General features: G+C 41.7%; 1 protein-coding gene across 1 annotated transcript; it reads left to right on the forward strand.

Moving 5' to 3' along the window:
- Window positions 1–1,767: 1,767 nt before the first annotated feature.
- TRPV3 (transient receptor potential cation channel subfamily V member 3) lies at window positions 1,768–22,840 on the forward strand. The gene is made up of 19 exons (XM_064729215.1): window positions 1,768–2,202; window positions 5,282–5,368; window positions 9,180–9,302; window positions 11,772–11,876; window positions 13,423–13,509; window positions 14,555–14,712; window positions 15,562–15,738; window positions 15,916–16,056; window positions 16,240–16,520; window positions 17,105–17,281; window positions 17,783–17,941; window positions 18,375–18,476; window positions 19,057–19,130; window positions 19,728–19,893; window positions 20,369–20,435; window positions 20,776–21,047; window positions 21,425–21,537; window positions 22,127–22,197; window positions 22,667–22,840. Exons 3-19 carry the CDS (start codon window positions 9,184–9,186, stop codon window positions 22,762–22,764), a joined length of 2,367 nt encoding a protein of 788 aa, XP_064585285.1. The 5' UTR covers window positions 1,768–2,202; window positions 5,282–5,368; window positions 9,180–9,183; the 3' UTR covers window positions 22,765–22,840.
- Window positions 22,841–24,324: the final 1,484 nt, after the last annotated feature.

Genomic DNA, 24,324 nt, shown 5'->3' on the forward strand with positions numbered 1-24,324 from the left:
TGACCCACCCAGGAAAAAGGGAGCTCCTGTCAGAGGGGGAAAGCCTGGAGGGCTTTAGGGGCAAAGAGGAACACACAAGGAGCACAACATTCCTCATTTCAGGAGTTTAGGGCTGGAAAAAGGTGAAGTTTTCTCTAGAGGATGATTGCAGGGACTGAGAAACAGCTGGTTTTGAAATATGCACAGAATAACTGAAAACTGGCAGAGGAGATGATTTGCATAATGAAAGAGGTTTTAATTAGAATAATGGGCTGAAACTGAGGCAGGGAAAATGTATTCTGGAAAGATGCTGGGGCACATATGATACATGTCTGCCCAAAGAATTCCCTTTGGAATCACTGGAAGTTTCAAACACCAGATTTGTCCAGTGCCCTCCTGACTGCAGCAAGGAGGGATCTGCAGGATTTGGAGCTCTTGTTTTGGGCCCCCAAAGCATCTGAAGGTTTATTTCAACTGGAAGATGTTCACCTTCAATTCTTCATTTATTTATTTATTCTTCAGAAAGAACTTGACAAAAAGTGGAAGGGGCCTGCAGGGACTTCAGTTTGTCACAGCTCCTGAGCTGCAGCTGATACAAAGCTTAGCTCTCAGTTTAAGGCCTGTGAATTTTTCTTCCCCTCCTGTGTTTTACAGGTCTAAACAGATCTTAGGAGAGGGAATGGAAATGAACCATTCCCCAGATTTAGATGGATGAGACAGATAAAAATATCCCCATAAACCTCTTAAGAAGGAAGGTTTGATGTTTTAAAAAATCAAATGACTAAACCATTATTTCAACCTGAATTTCTTAGAACATGAAAAAGTTCCTCCCCAGTTTTGGTGCTCACCCTCCAAAAACTACTTGAGTCAAGCAGTGGCAGCACAAACCTGAGCCAAAAAAAATGCAGCATTTAGGTGGGGCCCTGCTTTCCTCACTGTGCATTCCTTGAGGCATTTTCATGTTGCCTCATTCCCCAGCGCTGCCCAGCGTTACCAGAAACTCTGCACCACAACTGAGGAGTCCCAAACTCAGCCTGAAACAGCTGCAGAACAGCCTGACCTAGTTGGGAGAGTGAGACTCAGCAGCCAAGAGAGGTCTGTGCCCTGGGAGACCTCTCTGAGCTGGGATGTGTCACACAGGAGGCCTGGCTCCCTCAGCCAAAAGGCAATTGTAGGAAAATCACCTCTCTCCTGCTCCTAAAACTGGTTTTATTTTTTCCTCCAAAGGTTTTATGGCCTGGTGAGCCTCCCCTCTGTGTGCCCAGGCTGTGACCCACAGCACCAGCAGCAGGACATGCTCACAGGACAGGGACAAGAGGAGCAGCCACCACCCTGCACATCTGGACCTGCACATCTGCCCAGTGAGGGCTGGCAGAGGAATCTGTAGGTTTGGGCTGTTGGGTTTTGCCTCAGGAGTGGCAGGGGACACTGAGAACAGCACAAATGCAGGAAAACACACTGGGAAAAAAAATAACAAATCCATTCTTGCCATTGCTTATCATGATCTCATGCTTAGGTGGCCCTGACACTTTGCCAGGAGAAGGGAGAACTGTGGCCTGAAGTCAAATATTGATGCCACTAACATCAAGTGGGGTTTTACTGCACTTATCTCAACTTAATCATTACTGAGCCCATGCCTGCACAGGGAATTGGCCACAGATGTGGGAATCAGCTGCAGGTGGGAGTGAGAGCTCTGTCAGGTGGGAGAGGGTATAATAAGGGGGAAGGGAGGGTATAATAAGGGAGGCAGTTTTGGGGGTTTTTGGCTGGAGGGAGCTGGTAGAGGTTGAGATAGAGGCTCTTTGATCTTGCTGCAGGGCAGTGCTGAAATGCAGAATAAAAATGTTCATTTTCTCTGCTGCAGAAAGGAAGAAACCAGCAGGGACAGACTGAGGAGTGCCATGAGTGGAGCTCTCCCTGTGCTGAGCAGGACTCTCAGAGCAGCAGCTGCAATTGGGTCCAGGATGTGTAGTGTGGAAGAAAAATAGAAAATAATTGGGATAACAATTTTTTTTTGCCCAAGCAGAAAGGATAAACAACACAGTGCCACAGTTGCAGGGAATATATTTGTGATGGAGGCTACAGCAAACCCTCTCCATCCCCTTGTGCATGGGGCTGTTCTTTTCTGGCAGGGATCTCTGGGAATCAGATCTCCAGTGCAGAAATCCATCCCAGCATTGCTAAAGAGGCTGACTTGTCCCTGCAGCCAGACTGCACCAACTGGTAAGTGATATCCCTGGAATGGATTTTCCTGGAATGACTTCCCACAAGGCTGTCTCCTGGTAGGTGACAGTCACACACTTGCAGGCTAATTCATTTTCCTGTTGCTCAGCTGCATAAAGCAGCCTCTTATCTTGCAATTTATGAGCATCATGTATAAATATTTGCAAGTGCTACTCAGTTGTCTGGAGAGGTGTGAAAAGCTCTTTGTGTAGCAGCACACAGAGGTGATCCCAGGACAAGTTTAACTCTGAGGGGAGGGGTGAGAACAGCACAGTGAAAAATCATGGGAGACTCCTGTAAATCAATTAAACACTATGCTATGGGAAGTGGGATGCTACTGGTATGCTCAATGTTTTACTTCTCATATTTTGGATTATTTTTAAGGAGCTTGGTGAATGGAATGATGGCAACAAGTAATTTACAATTATTCTTGATGTTACCCAAGGTCAAAAATGCATTTAGAGAGAGGCTTTTCCCCTAAGTGACTCTGTTGGGTACTGAAAATCACAGAATTAAATATAAAATCTGAATAACTTCTAATGTGAGTTTTCCTGGGATGGTGTCCTGTATCAGCAGAAGAGCAAATGCTGCTCTGACTCGCTGATGTCAGATGGAAGATCTCCAAATGTTCGTTCCCTCCCATCTGGGCTTTCCTTCATCTTGTTCATTTTGGTTTCTACTGAGTCTAACACTTGCTAGGAAAACAAAATAATGCCACATAGGGCTTCTGCTGCTTATTTGTGCTGCACAGACTGTCTAAAGCTGGAATTTTAAAGTAATTTTTAATAGGAGATGCATGTTAATAATCTTCTTGGCCCTTCTGGCATCTCTTCAGTAGCTGGAGCAGCTGGTGACTGCTGTAAAACTCTATAAAATAGTCATGACAGATCCTCTTGCAAAACCCTCCATGGCTCCTGAAAAATGCTGCCCTTGTCAGAAACATCAGGGTGGAGCAGGGAACAAAAAGGCTGAGCAGGTTAATGATTAAAACTGGAAGAAAATGTTTGCACAGATGTGACTGGCTGCAGCTCTGCCTCTCATTTCCTGCCCCTCAAGTCTGCCCAGCTCAGGCTCACAGCACCCCAAAATTCTGTTTGCAGGGAGATCAGCCAGAGCCAGGCAGGGCTGCTGCTCCCCAAATCTGAGAGGAAAGGCCACACTGGGGTTCAGGGGGTCCAGGCTGCCCTGCCAGCACAAGGAGCAGCTGCTCCCAGGAGGATGGAGAGGAGCTGCTGTGAGCTGCTCCCAGCTCCTGCAGTCCCTGCGCCTTTCCTGGGCAGCTTGGGAGCAGGGCTCTGCCTCTCCTGCTGCAGCTTGTCCTGGTTTTTCCTCTCTGGATGACTGCCACAACATTATAAATAGACCTTGCTGCTAGGTGCTGTGTTCTGCTAAACCCCACAGATCTGGGGGCTTTCAGATATAGCTGCTTTCCGAATTCAAACTCCTGCTTGCTGCCAAACTCATTTCCCCTCCTTAGCAGAAGGATTTCTGTTACTGTGGTTGATCAGAGGTAAAGCAAGAGTCCTCAAATGCACCTTCACCCAGATTTCGTGTGGCTTTGCCTATTTCCACCCTCAGAGTGATTTCAATTAAACAGTTCTTTGCAGTTTGTGTTGAGAACCAAGCTGGTGCAGTCCCAGGCAGGAGGGAATGGCAGGATCCCATCCTTATTCCAGGTTCTTACACTAAAAGGCCATCAAGGCATCTGCCCCTGGGTTGTCACAGCTGAGCTCAGGCATTTGGCAAGGTGTGAACAAATCTCCTGGCACAGGGTTTGGAGCAGAGCAGGAATTTTCAGGCAGAGCTGGATGGGTGCTCAGCCCCTCCAAGCAAAGGGATCCCTGGTGCCAAAGCCAACCAGCCCAGGCACAGCCCTTTCCCCACGCAGCTCCTGGGAGCTGATTGATGAGCAGGAGCTGTGCAGTGCTCCTGGCATTTCACACCAGGTCTGAGGCAAATGTAACACCCAGCAGACCTGGTTTTAAAGATAATTTATGATCAGGAGGAGCTTACCTTAAGTGTGTAGATTAATGCCATAGTCTTTGGATTAAAATGTCTGTGTTGTAGTATCCAAAAGTTTTGCTTCCAAATTTTTACCTACCTCCTATCAAAACTCCTCCACCCAAACTTGACTTTTTTTTGCCCTTGTGTAGACAAGCTGAAAAAAGATTCCTGTTTTGCTGCCTACATAGTTATGCCTAAACTCCTATCTAATAATTAACTCAAGACCAGCAGCTGTAAATACACCTTGCAGATCTGACTGCAGAGACATGAGAGTTTTTCACACCCTATTTCTGGTGACAATGCAAAGATTCTATAAAAAGAGCAGAGGAACTCCTGGTCACTCTTCTGGTATGTCCCAGGCAAGAATTCTGCATTCACCATTGCTCAACAGCTCCAAAGTAGAAAAGCTGAGAAAAGCCATCCTGTGACAGGGATGTGAAACCCACCTGGTTGTGTTCCCACAGCCCCTCTGGGGACAAACTCATTAAAAACTTTTACAGGTAGGGAAAAATTTAAATCCACCCACCACCTTTTCCCTGACAGCATTGTGCAATTACAAGATTTTCTAACATAGTTTGTAAAACTTTGAAGTAACAGCAAAAATTTTTGCTTGCTGGAGCACTTAGGATCATTTCCTTGTTTTTGCTTTCTGCCTCTTGAGTAGGTCCATGCTATGTAATAAACTGAGCATGACATAAAGGTGTCATTTACAACCCAAATGCAGCTGCACAACCATTTTCCTTTGCAAACAGCGTGTAAACTGCAGAGCAGCAATCACCTGAGATACTCCACTGCTCCATGAAGTCACCTGTGAGCAACCCAGCTTTAGTAACACCCCGGTGTGTAATTACTGCCTGTGTGTCATCCCACTTTAGCAGCTCTGAAGTCAGGAGTTGTTGCCTGGCCAGTTTCTCCCTGTTCCCTAATTTCAGATGGAGCAAACTCGGCGCGGCCGCGGCTCCTCGGTGCTGTCCCGGCTCTGCTCCCCAGCCGAGCACACCAGATGCCTGGAGCAGGGAGCTTCTGTGTTTTTGGGGTAGTCTGGAGCCTGAGTGTGGCTTTGCTCCTTTGGCAGATGAGTTTTGGATGTTGTCAGCGGGGCCTTGGTTTGGTTTTCGCCGCCCGGATCCGACCACGCCGACATGGAGGTGCTGTGAGCAGGGTGAGTGCTCCGGGGGTGTTTGGGGTGAAATCTTCCAGAGACAGAGACAGAACCCATCCTTCACACTGACAATGTGTTTCTGTTGGGCTTCTTTCTGTTCTTCTGGTCTGTAAATGGCTCTGCTGAGCTGGGCTGTTTCCTTGGGCATTCAGGAGTGAAGAAGGACAGGCCTGATTTAATTTGTGTTTGTCGGCCTGGAACACTGTGGCACTTCCTAAGTCCTGTGCCAAGGGGATCTAAAATGTAATATCAGGACTTTATACATTCATCATCTTTCACCAAAACTTTCAGCTACTGTAGTGACCACTGAAAGTCAAATATATATGAGGTGTAGAATAAGTTATTTCAACTCAGAATCCCCCCTGCCCCTTTTTTTAATTTCAGAAATAGGCAGGTAAATAATCTCAAATCATTTTTCCTCAGGGGAAAAAATGTTGCTTTTTAGAGTTTTTTTAAATTTCTGTTAGGAAGAACCTTCATAGGAAAGTGAAAATTTCTCACCAAGAAGAGCTTTCTTGGTATCACCTGAAGTCTATGAATGACCCTCAAAAGTTTAAAAAGCTTACAGGAAGATGAAGCTCTTCCTACCAAGTATAACTTTCTGCTGATATGATTGATCATAAATAATGCAGAAAAGTCAGAATGAAGCTTTATCAGCTTTCCCCTCGGGGAGGGGATTTATTTTTTATGGGCCAGTAGGAATTGGTTTGTAGTGCCATGGTCTGTTCTGAGCAGCCTGTGAATGAAACAGCTCTTGGAAGTCACTTCCCCTCCTCTGCCCCCAGGGAAGGGGAGACCTTTGTGCCACATCACAGCTGAGTGTAGGATTCTCTCTTTAGCCACGTCCTATGAACTGTTACTGAGCTATAAAGGTACAGATATTTGTGATTTTTCTTGTTCCAGATAAGCAGAAGGTGACTCTGTGATAATGTGTAGCAATGGCAGAATGCCATTCGCCATCACTGACAAATTCCCTTTTCTTACCCCGAGCACACTGGAGGTCAGACACCAACTTCTCAGATCCTTTCAGAGTAATTCTTGATACTATAAATCAATGCAGGGCTTTTGTCTTGCTGGCCACTTCAAATAAGCCACTTCTCTGGTGGCCTGGAAGTGACAATTAAGGAGATAATGGGAGTAGAAAATAGTTACAACCAAACACAACACTCTGTATCAGGTTACATAAGCTACACTGCTCAGATCTGACACTTTTCAGGCTGCTGCACTATTTTTCTCTTTCTGTCAGAGATTCCAGAAAATGATAGTGCCCTGGAAGCTGCTGCTGAGAGCCCAGCTTAGCTTTCATCTCAGCACACAATTAATTGTGATTAAAAATGAGGCAGACGCTGCCTCAGCACTGTACAAGGTACTTCTGCTCTGGTGCCTGCAGTTATTTACTTGGCAGGCTGATTAAAATCTCATTTTAAATAGACTTTTTGGCTGGGATACAGTCACATCTCCGTGCTTTTGAAAGTGTAGTCCCTCTGTACTTAAGGAAATCTGTCCTCTTTTTCCTTCCCAGTCTGCTTCCTTACCTCACTGGTGCTTCAGCAGTCCCTCACCATCCAACACAACTCCAGGGCTAAGTTTGGTTATTTCCCACCTCTCCTCAGAGGTGCAGCCTGTTCTCGAGTCACTGCTAAAATCTCTGTGCTGAAAACCAACTGCAAATGGGGCTTGGAGCTGCTGCCCTTGCAGGGAGGTGTTGCCATCTCTGAGCAGCTCCAGCATCACTCACAAACAGGAGGAATTTAGGAATTTAATCTTCATTCCTCCAGCTCTTCATTCTGCTCTCTCACCCCTCTGACTTCACACCCCACCCAGCCGAGCCCTTCTCAAATTGGCAACTCCTTTTGTTGGCTTTTGGACTTTTAAAATCTGTTCCCAACTGTTCTCCTCCTTTAAAGTCACTTATTTTGTTAGGCTATTTAATGTCCATCCCCACCGTGGTCCCCTTTTATTTGATTTATGTCAAGAATCCCATTTTCCTCTTCCTCAGGATGGGAGATGTCTTTGCCTCACTCTGCTGTGTATTCTTTAAGTACTTGTAAGAAGTAAATAGCAGAATTATTTATGAACTAAGCAGGACAGTCATTTGTTTTAACTGTGTTTAGAGTAAATGTTTATCAGTGTGTTCAGTGACACAACATGTCCTGGGGACTCTGTGAGTGGCATTTCCAGTGGCACAGACCAACCCCCTCTTCCCAGCTCCCCTGTGCCATCTCCAAACTCAGCTCTTCTCTGCATTTACTAGAAGCTGTGCTGTACTTTGTATGCAAGTAAAAATATTTTTCCCTTTATAAATTATTTCTATGAAAGCTGTGACATGAATTCTTAGGGTACTCATCCAAGCTAGGAATGTTTCCTAGTGTGAACACACCTGCCAATGGGAGAAAACACAATAAAAATTTATTTTCATGCCTGTTTCTTCAGCCAGCCTTTGGAAGGTAAGGAGTCCTTTCCAATATTTCAAGTTCCTATTCCACAGAGTGCCAAGAGATTACAGCTGCACTTAGGAGTGTTTGGACCCTGTAAATTCTCAGCTCTCTGTACTTGGGATTGAAAATTGCCATAATTAAACATTTGTTGTTTATGCATTAATAGACTTTCACTCCAATACCAGTGTATTTGATATTCTTGGCTCCTCTCTCACACCAGGTGTCATGTCTTTTCAAACACACTGAACAATCTGCTTTCTGTATCTTGATATTCCCAGAATGAAGGGATCCTGGTGCTAAGGCACAGTGACAGCACTGTGACAGGAGCAGAAAATTTGTGTGTGTACATTTGTCACATCAAGGAAAGTGGAGTAGGAGGGGGAAAAATGTGTGGTTCAAACTTTGCAGGCAAATTATTTTTACCATTTGTCCTTGGGTATGGAGGCCACTCCCCTGATTTCCTTGGGAATGGATCCCTGACCTCATAAATCTTCCTGGGTGTACCTTCAGTGAATTTTAATGTATCCTGAATTCACCTTCTTGCTTTCAAATTATCCTGGGCCATTTAAAATGATGCCCTTGAGTAGTAGATTGAGAAACAGGGAGATAGTTATTCATTATTCCTTACAGAATTCATGCTGTGGGTGTTCCTAGGCAGGTAACTGCACCAAGATCCTTTTGTGTCATGTGCTGGTGGTCATTCCCTCCAGCAGAATCAAGGGGATTTTTTTTTTTTCTTGAGGACCTGTTGGGAAATCACCAGGACACAAATCCTGGATGTTATCCATGTGATAATTTAGCTAAGCTCACCTTGGGCATCATTTTCAATCTGCTGCTTCTGCTGTTCCAATGCAGTAGAAACTTTCAGGGATTTTTCTTTGTTCTTTTCACATCTGGAACCTTCCTTTATGTGTTTACTGTTGCACAGACCTTCCTGGGATTTACCACATTTCTGAAATGATCTTGGTCAAGAGCAGACTGCTCAGATAACTGAAAAGATGCCCAATTTTAAGGCTGCTTATAAAAGTAATATTTTTTTCCCTCTAAATAACACACACTGTTACTGGGACTGACAGGCTCCTTTCAGTTTAATTTAGGCACAGGCTTGAATTTATGGTTGTCCTGGTACCACTTTTAATGGCACTTGTCATAGACTGAAATTTAATGAGTCATGTGTGGAACCCTCCAGATTTGACACATGAAATGGTGGAGGTGTGTCCTTAACGGCTGAAAAATGAGAAACTTGGGGGAAAAAAGAATGAATATGTCAATATTTGTGTGTTTACATGTGAAGAAACTGTAAACAGGTAATTTGGTCACCACACTTCCTTCAAAGGAACAGGAATCAAGTAACTGATGTCTCTCTACTGCAGAAACATGATTAAAGATAACAACGAAATTCTTCCACTAATGGGCAAGAAAACAAACCCACCTGGAAATCCCCCTGCAAACCAGCAAGAGAAAAAGGTGACTGAAGGCACTCCCACCAAGAAAAGGTAGGACTCAGCTCAGTCTGAACCACTAAAATTCCCTGTTTAGCTCCTTTGGGGCATCTTTGCACTGAAATACCACCAATATCTTTGTTCTGTGTAACCTCACAAAAATCTGATCTAATGATGGTTAATGTTTGGTATAAAGTGATCTTTTTTTTCAGAGATCACGTGGAAGAACACACCAAGTTTTATGTAAGAGATGCTGGCCTGAAAAAAGGGAGCATTTCAAACTTAATCTGTCACATTTCCATGTGAGGCTATGGAGAGACAGAGGGCAGGGAGAGCAGGATTGAAAAATTCCATCACAAACAGAAACCTAAATTCACTCTCTTTTTCATTAGTCTGGTTAATGAGACTTTTTTGCTGTTTTATAAAATATTCACTTTCATTCATAATTGATATTAGAGAATTAATAAAGGGATTGAGGGTTTGTATTTAATATGAATGGGGAAATATGAGCTGTAATTCCTGCCTGATACTATGGAGTCAACTAAGTTACTGTAGAGTGAGGATGAATTTTTATTCATAAACTTTTCATTCTGAATAATTACTGGTTATTATGGCAATTTCTGAAACTCTGAAGGCCTGGCCAATTGTGGCTGTTCTGACATTTATAATTCTCAATAATCAGAGGAATCACTTTTCACAGGAATGGTGCCATTAGTTATTTGAGATCCACTGACTGGGTGGTCCAATTTCTCTTTTTGCCATTAAATTCAAGTAGAGAAGCTCTTTGGTGGCATATGGGGGGAGACAAAGTGTCTGAACAGCTCATGATCCACCCAGCACTTCAAACAGGGGCAATTCCCTGGCAGATTGTGGAGTTATGGGAACACTGCCAAAGCCAAGCCCTCAATCACTGAGCCCCAATCTCTCACTGCTCGTGGCCTCAGGAACAGGAACCCTGGGGTTTCTCCCACCTCTCAAACCAGAGCTCAGGGTGTGGCTGGCAGCATTCCTGCAACACACAGCACCCACATCACGTGGATTTTAATGAGGGCTTTAACATATCCTATTAATTAAATGTTCCAACGCTGCTCCGTGCTGTTCCTTCAAAACTCCCTCCCCTACCCCAGCAGAGCTGCTGCACTCCCAGAGTGGCATTTCTCACTCTCAATATTCACTTTCTGACAGACAGTGGCATTCCCTGCTGGAATCCCCTGGAACTGGGGTGCTCTGGGGCTGGAATTGAGCACAGGAAATGCGAGGGGAGGGTGGGGAGGAGGCTGCTGATGGCTGTGGGCAGAGCCACGTCAGCACTGGGCTATTTGATGGCACCCTGCTTTGCACAGTGGCTTTGGGGTGTCATTTCCCTCCCATGACATGCCCAGGTAAGCCCCAAGGCAGGAGAGGTGAGATCTGTCAGCCCCAAGAGCAGGGTGCCCTTGCCAGCTGCTGCACAGATGTTGGGTGCCAGAATTAACACCTGGATCATCGAGCCATTGGAGAAGGAGGTGAACTAGATAGATACTGTTATTTGGAACTAATAGATACTGCTATTTGGAATTAATAGATACTGCTATTATGAACTAATAGATACTGCTGGTTTTAGCAAATAGCAGGTTATTCACTCGTGGCCTAATAATGCCATTTTTAATAACACCTTTTTATTTTTGCATTTTCCCATCAATGCAACTGCTTCATCTTCCCCAAAACATCTTGTTGGAAGTGCAGTTAGGTAATAAATGCCCTATGGACAAACCCATAAATATTAGGTGAATTGGAAAGGTTTTCCAGGTGACTACTGCAACATTTTAGAAATGTATGGCAGTTTGTGAACAACAGCCCCTGTGGGAGTTGCTGCTTCCACCCCTGAAACTCCTCAGTCTGTGGCAGCTGTAGCAATGTTTTACTGAGATCCACTAAAACCAAACCATTGATTTTTGCCTATCAACTCTGCAGGCTTTTAAAAGGTGAAATCTTTCTTTTCATATCACTTTGTCTGTGTTGTTCCAAATTTTATTTCTTTTCACTACAAATATTTATATATTTATAGGGAAAGCAATTAAATGTCATCCAGGGAAGGGGACACACTCAGCCCTGGCTGGTGGAAGTGCCTGATGTCACTCAACGTGTGACCTTTCAAACTTTCTGATTTAATCACTATCAATGTTTGAAATGATCCATCCTGATGGCTCCTGGCTGGAAGAGCAAGGACTGGGATTTTAAAAAAACATTTTTGTGTGGCTGGGCAGTGACAGGAACTGGGTGCAGGGCTGGTTTAGAGATTGCTGCTCACACATGTCAGGATCTGATGCCATGTGTTCCAAAAATACCTTGGGAATTTTGCCCATCTGCCAGCCTGGCAGAGCTGGGCACAGGCTGGGATCCCCTCAGGGAAGGCAGATAAGCCTCAGCTTTAATGCCAGGAGAGATAAATGATCAAGCTTGCCCTTGGTAGTTCTTTTCTTGGTTTAAGGTTGGGCTTGCCTTTTATCACTGATGTTTCTTTAAATGCACTGTCTTCAACAGTTCCCACTTTTTCCTGGAGATTGATGGTTTTGAAAGCAATGCCAGTCCCAATAACACCTCTCCCCCTGTGTTTTCCAAACCCATGGATTCCAATATTCGCCCCTGGTAAGTTCCAGATGCACAAGCAATGATCCTGCTGCAAATAAATCTATTTTCTTCCAGCACCTTCCCCTCAATTCTCCTTGGGCCTCAGTGCCAGGATTTTACATGACTTTTTACAGCTTTTGGTCACTTCAAAGACAGAACTTCACTGGAGATTTATCTTTGGTTTTATCTACTGCTGTTGTTTCTATGGAATAAATCAGGCCTCAGATCTGAATAAATTTAAAATCAGGGTTTTTTTTTAATCTTAGCTTCTTATTAGAACAAACTCCATGCTCTCATTGGGTGTTTTCTGCAGTGTGAAGACCACAGCCTAATTTAGCTGTTCCCAGCTGGCTGCTGACGTCTTCCCTCCATTGCTCATTAACAATCAAACGTGGAAATGCTGAATCTGAAATATTTAAAGCAGCCATTTATGCTGAATGAATAGAGAAAAATTATGACTGGGATGAATACATTTAATTTTAAAAAATATGTGAGGTGCTAACAACCAATAATTATGAATAAGTGAAATGTGTCACAAATCAGGCACAGGCCCAGAATGGCCAAAGGTTTTTGTGGCTGAGGGTGCCTGGTCAGCTTTTAGGAATTGGCTGACAGGCTGATTTTGGTTTCAGAGGAGAGGTGCCCAAATTTCCCCCTGTCATTGAGGAAGTGACCTGCACATGTGCTTTGTCACCACATTACTCAGCTTTCTGCAGAGGAGACAGATGGAAGGAGAATGGACTCAGAGCTCCCAGATTTATTTCAAAGACAAGGGAATACCTGCACAGCAGTGCTGTCCATGCATCTCTTTTGCCAATAATTAATAGCTCAGGTTCCCTAAATTATTAACCTGAGGTAGTTCATCCAATCTGAACCTCAGAGAAACAAAAATACAAGTAAGAAACTCATTTATCTTAATTTTTCAAAGTCAGATCTGCTTTTAGGACCGTGTGGAAATTATGTACAGCAATTACAAAATATCAATGCCATTGAAAATCCTTTAAATATATCACCTACACATCTATTTAGGGCCCAGTCCTCAATTTCTTTCATTCAAGTCAGCCACAAAACACTCCTGAATTGCCTCCAGTGTTCTGTGTAGTAAATCTTTAGGTAAATCTTTCATTGTGGGCTTGCAACCCCCTCACTGCTACTGATTTAGCACTTGTTTTGTGCCAGATGACAAATTAAGCATGTGAAAAGGGAGAATGCAAGCTTCAAGCATTCAGGGTGAAGCATAAAAAGCAGTGATCATTAAAAAGAAAAAAAAGGAAAAAGTTCCCACGGTTTTCAGGATCTGTAGTGAAATAATAAAACACAAAGCAGATTGCTTTCCTAATGTGGTCTTTTTTTAAAATATAATAAAATCCTGTGAGTCTCTTCATTTTTATCACTCACTTTAAAATCCATGTGGGAGATAAAATGATAGAATTAAAAGGCCAATGTCAAATTGGACTAATTTAAGCTCTAGTGCAGATACTCTAACCTGCCATTGACTGGTTCTTTGTGCAATTTGCCAAAATACCTGCTAATACTTGGTACATTTGCTTTTCTTTCTCTGCAGTGCATCTGCAAATGGGGAAGACATGGATTCCCCCCAGTCTCTTCAGGATGATGCCACTGAATACAGCCCCAACGTGGACAGCTGTGGGTGAGTGGAGATACAAATATTTCTCAGCACATTTTCAGCTGATTCAATCTGTCATAGGATAGATAAAACCTATTTTTCCTGCCATGTTTTAGAAAAAAAAGATCATGTTTGTACATGCCTTTTTAATCCTTCAATAATTAAATGTCAAAAGAAGCAACTCTAATATTTCAATTTTCATATTTAATGTGAGGATTCTTTATATAAAATGGGTATTTTTTAGATGGCAACACAGGGCCCACACACCACAACCAGGCATGGAGTATTTCTGCCTGGGGGAAATATGAAATCATTCTTTTTCCAGAATAAAGGATGATCAGAAAATGGTGTAAGATGTGAGATTAAGAACTCTGTTCTGCTGTGAGAGCAGCCCCAGGTAACCTCAGCACTGCAGTCAGTGTGGCAGAGCAAAGAAGTGTTCCTTAGCCTTTATTCTAGAAGAATGGATAAACTGAATAAAACACAAAATACTTGAAAAATGAGCTGTTTATAATAAAGCAGCCTCTCAACAGCCCACTTAGCTGCAGATAAGCAATGGGAGAAATCTTCTGCGCTATCCATGGCAGCAGGGCAAGTTCATCCAGTCTGGGCTCAACAATTATATTTGGATTTACTCTTCTTAAAAATAAAATAAACCAGGATAAGTTGCAGCAGCTGTTTCATGAATAAAGGATGATCAGAAAGTGGTGTAAGATGTGAGGTTAAGAACTCTGTTCTGCTGTGAGAGCAGCCCCAGGTAACCTCAGCACTGCAGTCAGTGTGGCAGAGCAAAGAAGTGTTCCTTAGCCTGTATTCCAGAAGAATGGATAAACTGAATAAAACCCACAAAATACTTGAAAAATGGGCTGTTTATAATGAAGCAGCCTCTCAACAGCCCACTTAGCTGCAGATAAGCAATGGGAGAAATGTTCTGAGCTATCCATGGCAGCAGGGCAAGTTCATCCAGTCTAGGGCCAACAATTATATTTGGTTTTACTCTTCTTAAAAAAAATAAAATAAACCAGCATAAACCACACCAGCAATTTCATGATGATTTCTTACAATCCAGTGCTACCACATGCCAAGGGCCTGAGCTGAGGAGTGCCAGGAAGAAGCTGAAGAGGAACCTGTTCCGGGCAGTGTCCGAGGGGAACGTGGAGGAGCTGCAGCGGCTGCTGGCCGAGCTCAGGGAGCGCTCGGGCGCCTGCACCTCCCTGCCCGTGCCAGGTGAGCCCTGCAGGCACCTGGCTGGTGCCTCAGCTGGGAGATTTTGTGGTTTGTAGGTTCTCTACTGCTTTCGTGTGCAGTTCTGAGCTTCTTATTAGGGGGTGGTGAGCTCTGCACAGAGCAGGGAGACAAAACAGTTCCTTCTCCAGCTGGGGACCAAGGACAGATGATCCAAATCTCAGCCCAAGAGTACAAACAGTGTGGGCTGGGGAGAGAAAAACAGGAAGGATGGGACTGCATGGGCTAAAGCTGGAATTGGACAATTAACTCCAAGATGCAAATGGCACAGAACTTATAAAAGTGAGAGACCCCGTGAGCAGCCATGCATTTTGGGACCATTTTGGTTCATCTTGGGTTCATTTTGTGCCCATTTTGGTTCATCCTGGGTTCATTTGTCACTATTTTGGTTCATCTTGGGTGCAGCCCTGGCTGGGCTCTTGTGCTGCCCAAGGTGGATCCATTGAGGAGATCCTTTTAATAAATCCCTGCTTTATTCTTTAATTCCATCTAGACTCTGTTCTAGGTCAGCCTTCACAAGGCATCAGGGGAGACCTGCCAGCTCTTCTGGCAGCTCAGGGGCAGCCTAAACCTGGGAATGGTCTTTAATTCCCTATGAATGGTCCTTATTTCCCTGGGAATGATTTTTATTTCCCTGAGACTTTAGGAGTTATGGCACCAGGATGTCCAAGAGGAACACCAAGGTTGCCTTGGTGCTCAAGAACAAAGTGAACAGGATGGAGTCATGGTTTGGGAAATGGTTTGTGTTCATCTATATCCATCAGGTTTCACCCCTAATGAACAGAAGTTTAATAAATTAAAAAGATTTAATCTCAAAATTCACTCTTGTAGATTACCTGATGAAGAAGTTCACGGCTTCAGACACTGGCAAAACTTGTCTGATGAAAGCTCTGCTGAACATCAACCAGAACACAAACGAGATAGTGAACATGCTCCTGTCCTTTGCAGAGGAAAATGGCATTTTGGAGAGATTTATCAATGCAGCATACACAGAAGAGGCATATAAAGGTATTGCCATCTGATAGCACCTTCAGGTATATGGTTAAACATAACCTATATAAAATAATAAATCCCTTGAACCAACTTTTACTCATTGTTACTGGTGCAATATTTTGTGAAACATCATTAATGTTTCAGAGTGTGCTTGAGAGACTCAGCCCTAAATTCCTGTGTCTGCTTTTCCAGGCCAGACAGCTCTAAACATTGCCATTGAGAGGAGACAGTATGAAATCACCCAGAGCCTCATAGAGAAAGGAGCTGATGTCAATGCTCGTGCCCAGGGAATTTTCTTTAATCCCAAACACAAGCATGAAGGCTTTTATTTTGGTAAGTGGAATTGAGATATTTCTGGAAAAGTTAAGAAGAAATACCCAAACTTCCATAAATCAAGAGCTTATTCCAGTACAATCAATATATAAATGTGCTTTCATATATTAAGGTGGTTAACACAATATTTTCTGTTCTGATGAAATAAACCATGACCACTTGTTGCATTTTGTGATGCTGCAGGTGAGACTGCACTGGCTTTGGCAGCATGTACCAACCAGCCAGACATAATTGAGCTGTTAATGGACAATGCCAGGACCAACATTTCCTCTCAGGATTCCAGAGGAAACAACATCCTCCATGCATTAGTGACCGTGGCAGAGGACTCCAAAACACAGAATGACTTTGTGATGAGAATGTATGACATGATCCTGCTGAAAAGCAAAGACAGAAATCTGGAAACAACCAAGAATAAGGAGGGTTTGACACCGCTGCAATTAGCTGCAAAAACTGGGAAATTAGAGGTGGGTGTGATTTCAGCAGCATCCAAGAGAAACTTGTGCTCTGACACATCTCTTTCCAGGCTGGTTTGTATCAGTATTAGTGAGCTAATTTTGTTCAAAACACAAATATTTCCATTGCAGTGTTGTTTTAATGCTTCCAGGTTTCTCTGTAACTCCCTCCCTCTGTACAAACCACACAAGCTGTTTAGAACCGGCCTTCTGTTGTAGAGAAATTCTGCATTTACCACCAAACAATTTCAGAAGACTGCATAAATCAACTGCAGTGTAAAGAATTGGCAATGGGATGATTTAGAAAGTAATTAAGTTCAAGGAAGGCATAAATGAACACATGGAAAATTGTGCTTTCATCCTTTAGAAAAATATCTCTGACAGAAAATCAGAAGGCATTAAAAACACTGAACTTATTTCTTAGAGGTTTTTCACCTCCAGCACCCCTCACTGAATAACAAAATTACAAGTACATTAAATTGAGCAACTGCACAAATTGTTACAGATAAAAGGTGGGAGTTTGGGCAAGTGTATTCTTGTGTTTCTCCTTTCCCTGGACAGCACAGCTGCTGACAAATCATCTGTTCATGTTTTAGATTCTGAAGTACATCCTGAGCAGAGAGATCAGAGAGAAGCCAAACAGGAGCCTGTCCAGAAAATTCACAGACTGGGCTTATGGTCCTGTTCAGTCTTCTCTGTATGACCTGACAGAGCTGGACACCACTGCTGACAACTCAGTGCTGGAAATCATTGTCTATAACACAAATATTGGGGTAAGCTGCCTATTCTTATATAAAATAGAATTTTATATTATTAAAACATAAGAAAACCATTCTTGTAATAAAATTATTAAATATATAAGAATACTATAATATAATAACTAATAATCAACTATTATAATTTTTTTGAATATAATTTTTTCACTAGCACTATCCCCATATTAGAATTGTGAGCCTTGCAAACAACTGAATTACTTGTGAACAGTAATTTTTGGTTCTCAGTTATTCTATCAGGAGCAAGATAAATTTTATCTGCTGCTGCATAATGTCACCTGTAAGTAAATCTGCATTCAGCTCCTGCACCACATGTCAGTTATTTTGGGAGAGTCTTTTCCATCCCAGGGAGATCTGGCACATCCCTGAGCACAGAGGTGTTTCTAGAACAGCAAGGATAGCATGGAATGAAATACACAAAATTCACACCTAAAATTCAGTTTCCTTACAGGCAGTGAGTTGAAATATTTAACTTTTTTTTTCTTTTTTTTTTCTCCTCAGAATCGTCATGAGATGCTGACATTGGAGCCTCTGAACTCACTGCTGAGGATGAAATGGAAGAAGTTTGCAAGGCACATGTTTTTCATGTCCTGCTGCTTTTATTTCCTGTACAATGTGACATTAACATTGGTTTCCTACCACAGGCCTAATGAAAATGAAGTGAGTACAGCAGCTGAACCTCACTAAATTTTACTGACTTAAAAGGCAATAGCATTTCCTGAATTGTGTTTAAAATGCTAAAACAAGGCCAGATATTGGAATATCTGTGTGTAGAGAGACCACGTTCTCCCACATCAGTGTGGGAGCATCAGATCTGCATTTTCTGGAAGTGACTTAAAATACAAATAAATGATACAAAGACTGTGAAATTTCTGAAGGTGGGAAGAGAGTATTTGGAGTTTTTTAAGAAAGAAATTTCTGATATTTCAAACATCACTCTTAGAGGGTTGATTGTGTAAATACATCAAGAAAATTCTCCCTGGAAGGGGAGAAATTGAGAACCCAGAGAGTTACAGGTGGGAGGGTTTCTGCTGCTTTTCCTTTCACCCTTCAGGGATGGAACTGAGATTTTCCTTCTGGATTTGCTCTGCAGGCTCCTCCTTATCCACTGGCTCTGACCCGAGGAGTGGGGTGGATGCAGCTGTCAGGACAGGTGATGGTTATGTTAGGAGCAATATTTTTAGCCATAAAAGAGGTAAGATTTTAATTTTTTTTTTAGAAACAAATATACAGCTAATTTGTGAAGAGCTTCTCTAAATTTATAAACATGCTGCTGCTGATATTGGCAATACACATGGAGTGTCTTTGATATGTATAACTTTCAAATCATTGACACAATCACTTATTCAGAATGACCCTGGTTATACAGTTGATTACAACTGTGAAATAAATATAAGGATATTTGCTTTTCAAACTGATCTGATATTTGTATAATATCAGTTTTGTCAAATTATTTGCTTTAAGGACAAAAGAATTTCAAGTTGTAATGAAAAAGAAATCCCATGGTATAACTTTGCCATGTAAGTAATTAAAAACAGTAACTTAAATTGTGCCAGAGATGACAGAATTTTAACCTTTGAACTTACAGATATTAAAAGTATCTGTAATATAAATTACAGAATTTACAGAGCCCTATAAAAAATTAATTCTAGAAGTTACTATGTCTTATCAGTAGATGGATTAGTTAAGAATACCAGTTAAATTATTTTGAAAAACATATTTTGAGGTCTGTTTTCTCTTCACCATGCCTGCATTTTTTGTTTCTGCCTGCACAGAGTGTGGCCATCTTCCTGCTCAGGCCCTCAGACCTGCAGTCCATTCTCTCTGATGCCTGGTTCCACTTTGCATTGTAAGTCTGTCATATATATTTTTTTTTTCTACTGTATATCAAATTCTCTATCTCATGGTCACAGAGAATGTGCTCCTGTAGATATTCACTTTTTCCCCCTCAAAATTATCAGTTTTAGAGGGATGGATGTAAGTTTGCCTGCAGCTATTCCCTAACACAAACTCTTGGCTGCACTGTCAGTAACAATACCAGGGTTGATGTGCATGGAGTGGATTTTTCCCACTTGCCAGTGGAAAATCTCTAATAATTCTGTCAATTCATTAAGCTAAAGCTACAATTAAATGTCTTCTAAGATATCGTAAGGATTCTTACAATTCTGTCAGCATTATCTGCATTGAGCAGCTCTTTTGGGGAGAATAGTTTACCTAAATTAAATTTAATAAATATAATCCTTATATGTTAATATACTTATACTGCTTGCACTGACCTATTTTATCATTAAACTATAATGCCAATTTCATGGGGAGAATAAAAAAGCAGCCTGAAATTACAAATTAAGCCTAAAGAGCAGAGAAATCTTGTTTTCGTATTTTGCCATTCTGTTGTTGGTTTTGTGCTAGTAATTTCTCTTTTACGTATATGTTTGTTTTTTAACAGTTTTATACAAGCTTTGCTTGTGATCTTCTCTGTCTTTTTGTACTTGTTTTCCTACAAAGAACACCTGGTGTGTCTTGTTTTGGCAATGGCCCTTGGCTGGGCCAATATGCTCTATTTCACCAGAGGCTTCCAGTCCATGGGCATTTACAGTGTGATGATTCAAAAGGCAAGTTTTTCTTTTCTTTTACCTGCCTGATGATACTCCATAGTTCTATAATCTAAATTAAGTATATTTAGCAATTATATGTATTTTATAGTTTGTTTTTTAATTCCTTATTTCCAGTTTTTATGCATTATTTCAGCAGAACACAATATTTCTTCTTCTTCAACAGCAGGAACTAGTTTGTACCTTAATATTGACATTTTTATTACATTAAATATATGAGTAGCTTGTGTTTTTTCCAGCTAATGTAGTTCTGCAATTTAATAGCATCATAATCTGCAATGTCTGTATTGTACAGAATTAGTCACTCTCAGAGAGCACAGCAGGCTTGAGATAAAAAATCAGACCTTTGGGTTTGTTTGCTCAAGGAGAGCAGTCTGTGTTTCAGTCTGTGCCTCACCTGTGTCCCTGCAGAATTCAAAAGCACAAAGCTAGTTCTGAATTTTCATTTCTGTCAACTGTTCCATTTCATTTTCAGGTCATCCTGCAAGATGTGATCAAGTTTTTGGTTGTGTACATCGTGTTTCTGCTGGGATTTGGCGTAGGTAAATATTACCGGAGAAAAGCACTGATGCTCTGTGTGGGTAAAAATTTCAGCATTATTATGAATAAGAACCCTGTTTGCATGAGAGCTCATGTTGGGGTTTATTCTGGATGTTAAGTTTAGGTGTGAATAGATTTGCCTTGGTCTCAAATCCCTGGAATCTCATTTGGATGTGGGCTCTGTCTGCTGGAGCTGTCACCTGGCTGCTCTGTGTGGCTGGGCAGCTCTGGCTCTCATCTGCAGTTTGAATTCTTTGGGATGAAATCCCTGTATTCCTAAATAATGCTTCTGTATTCCTGAATAATGATTGTGAGTGAAACTTCCTTGTGCTTCCTTCCCAGCTCTGGCTGCCCTGATTGAGACGTGCCAGGAGGGTGGTGAGTGCCACTCCAACAGCAGCCTGGGGCCTGTCCTGATGGATCTGTTCAAGCTCACCCTGGGGCTGGGTGACCTGGAGATCCAGCAGAACTCCAAGTACCCCGTGCTCTTCCTCCTGCTCCTCATCACTTTCGTTGTGCTGACTTTTGTTCTTCTCTTGAACATGCTGATTGCATTAATGGGAGAAACTGTGGAGGATATTTCTAAGGAGAGTGAGCACATCTGGAAACTCCAGGTTTGTTTGGGAGGTGCCAGGGCTAAAACCCTCATGCTGACACGGCAGGTTAAGTGTTAAAGATAATCCTCATTTGGTTTTGTGTGTGAATAATAGACATAAATAGGTCCAGTATTAGAGAATTGTAGGAAGTTTGGAATTAACAATCCTAAAGGTTTGGATTTCCAAGTCATGCACTGTCATGACTTTCATGTGGATATGTCACAGGAAGATGTGTTTCATGATTTTTCCAGGACTCTGAATCCCTTTTTGCACAAATTCAGTGATTTTGATGGTTTTGGTGTTGGCTGTGGGTGGAGGCTTGACCTGTTACACACTGCATGCTGTGAAATCAGACCACAGCTAACCATTCTCATTTTACTATTTACTGCCAACAGAGAGCCAGGACTATTCTGGAATTTGAAAAATTCTTACCAAAATGCCTGAGGAAAAAATTCCAGCTGGGAGAACGGTGTAAAGTGGCTGAAAATGACACCAGGGTGTGTTTAAGGTAAAGCAAAGCTGGAATCATGTGCTATCAATTCTGCTCTCTTTATGCTGCTTCAAGGTTATTTCTCCTCAAAACCCTCTTTAAAATATTTCTATTATCTCTACAAATTATGCACAAAAATATAATTCTTTTTTTTTCAGTTGTAACCAGTTGTTTAAATAGGAAAAATGTATAAATTTTTATGTAGGCAATCTTTTGATGAGAAAAGATTTTCATCTTCATATGTTTTGACTGTAGAAGCATCAAATCTGTTTGCAGTAAATGTCACTTTATCATAATCTCCTTTGAATGTCAGCTTAAAAGCAATCACAGTTAAGTTGATTGGTAATTGATGATTACCATATTAAAGAACTGTGCTGTTTAATGAAAAATACTTAAATATTTCAAGGCTGTACTAACAATGTGTGAAATTATGAAGTAGTCTTGATGTAATTCTCACCTTCATATAGTGCAAAAGACATTCAGGCTTTAGTGCCAGCAAAGCAGGTGGTCAAGTGTGACAATCCCAGGAAGGAATCAAGGGGGAAGGTCAGGGATGTAGCTGGGGGATAATTCATGCTGATAACACAATTTATGTAAATGTAAACAGGATTAATGAAGTGAAATGGACCGAGTGGAAAACCCATGTTTCATTTATTAATGAAGATCCAGGGCCAACAGGTACAGTGGAATTTCACGACACCCTATTTGAGAATCTTTTTTTAGAAATGCTTTTTGATCCAATTTTATACCTTTAAAAATATAAACTCTTATATTAAACCACATATTATTGTTAGAGAAACTAATGTTTAATATGGCAGTGGTGTTAAATTATTTTTATAAACTTGGAGAGAGGGTTGGTGACAAACAAGTTTTGTAACACATACAGTGGATGAGATAAATGTTGGCCAGGAAATCCAAGATATCCATCTGCTGCCAGAGCAGGAGTGTCCTGGAGAAATGGAGAAATTTTTCTCCCTCTGAGGTGAAAAATTTCTGTAGAAGATATGGTAGCAAACTGAGAGCTTGCTGTTTAAATAAATACATGTTTTTAACAATAACAACAAAAAAAAAAATAGGTGCAAAACTCTGATCTTGCCTATGCAGTTTCTACCATATCCTGTTTTGTTTACAATGCATTTTTTTGCAGATCCAAGCAAAATTCAAGATGATAATTCAAGAACTAATAGCAAAAACACCCTGAATACGTTTGAAGAAATGGATGATTTGCCTGAAACCTCTGTTTAGTTGTGCTGGGCTTGACGTGTGGCTCTTCTGAAGGTTAAAGCATCAGCAGTGGATGCTGAAAGTTTTGTGGCTCTTCTGGACAGCTGTAGCCAGCTGGAACACAAACTTTCAGTCACACAGTCTGATGGCTTGCACCCATTTATTCAGAGCAGCTGAGCTGAAATAAATGGGATTATTTCACAGGGTCAGTTCTGAGCCTCTCAAACTGTTGCTGTCCAAGTTTGCCTGATGCTCCTCAAACTTGGCCTGAGATGTTTAACTGGATAAAAAAAGATCAAATGTGAGATATTTCTTCTTTTTGTGGAAAATTAAGGTCATTGTGATCCCAATCTGCTGCTTTTTGGAATGCCTAACTCATGAGAAACTCATTTTGTGCACTGAAACAAAAAAGTTCTTGTTGTGGAGCAAAGCAAAGCATTTCAGCTCTGAAGATGACTAAATGAAGTATGTCATTTTGAAGTCACAAGGTTCTGGGTACATTTGCAGCTTTTGCATTGACTGTCAGTGTTACTGGGGGCTTGGGCCCATGAGTTGGAAAATCAGATCCCAGTGGCTTTGCCTGATCTGTTTTCCTCTGTGCAGTCCCCAGGGTGTAACTGGAGTTTATTGCTGTTTATTTATTTTATTATTGTGTGTCTGTGCCTCCCCATGAAATAACAGGGCAGGAATAGAATTCCTGATGGAGGATTTTTGCTCCAGTCACAACATTACTTTTCCTCCTTGACCCTTTTATGCTGTTGCATCTTCCTACATAAAGAGTTACCACAGTGGAAGTTCTTCTGAATTAATTTTTGCATTTAACCACTTCAGAAAAATCAGAAGTCAATTTCTTCCCCAGGTGAACAAAATTAGTTCAGTGCAATGCAATTCCAAACTTTTTTATTCAGAGGACTCTGTAATGCATTTCTGTAGCTTTTATTTAATTACCTGTGATGACCAAGTGCTATGAATTATATTATTAGTTTTCTAATAATATAATTCATAGTATTATGAATTTTATTATTTATATTTTTAGTTTTCTATTTTATGTGTGTATATATAAGGAGAAACATTTGTTCTGTGTGCTTTTAAATTTCAATTAACATGTGTCTCCAGTGTCATGGCTTTTCATCAGAATTATTCATGTGGTGCCTGTTTTAAAGGTGCTATTTTAGGTGAGACTCAGGGGAACTCAGTTCTGTGTTTGAATGATAATAAGAATTGCATTGGATTTTGCAGCTGTGGGCAAAATGATCCAAAAGACTTTCTTAAGACAGAAGAGAGCATGAGGGAAGCCTGCAGTGGGAAGGAAAATGCAAAATATTTACAGGGATGGTGCGAGAGGGTCCTGCTGCCCAGCCTGCCCCTGACAGACACCGTGCCCTGAGATTCCAGCCTAGCCTGCAGGGATGGATGGGATCCACAGGAGCCCTGGGCTGTGTTCTGGGCACAGGAATTGGAGGGAAGGACATTTGTGTACCCACAGACCTCGTCACACCCCAGCACTGCTTGGCTTCCTCAGCAGGAAATGTGAGGATGAGAAGTTCCTGTGGTCTCGGGATCTTGGATTGTTGATTTTGC

This window comes from Zonotrichia leucophrys, chromosome 19, assembly GCF_028769735.1.
Source record: "Zonotrichia leucophrys gambelii isolate GWCS_2022_RI chromosome 19, RI_Zleu_2.0, whole genome shotgun sequence".
Taxonomy (NCBI): domain Eukaryota; kingdom Metazoa; phylum Chordata; class Aves; order Passeriformes; family Passerellidae; genus Zonotrichia; species Zonotrichia leucophrys.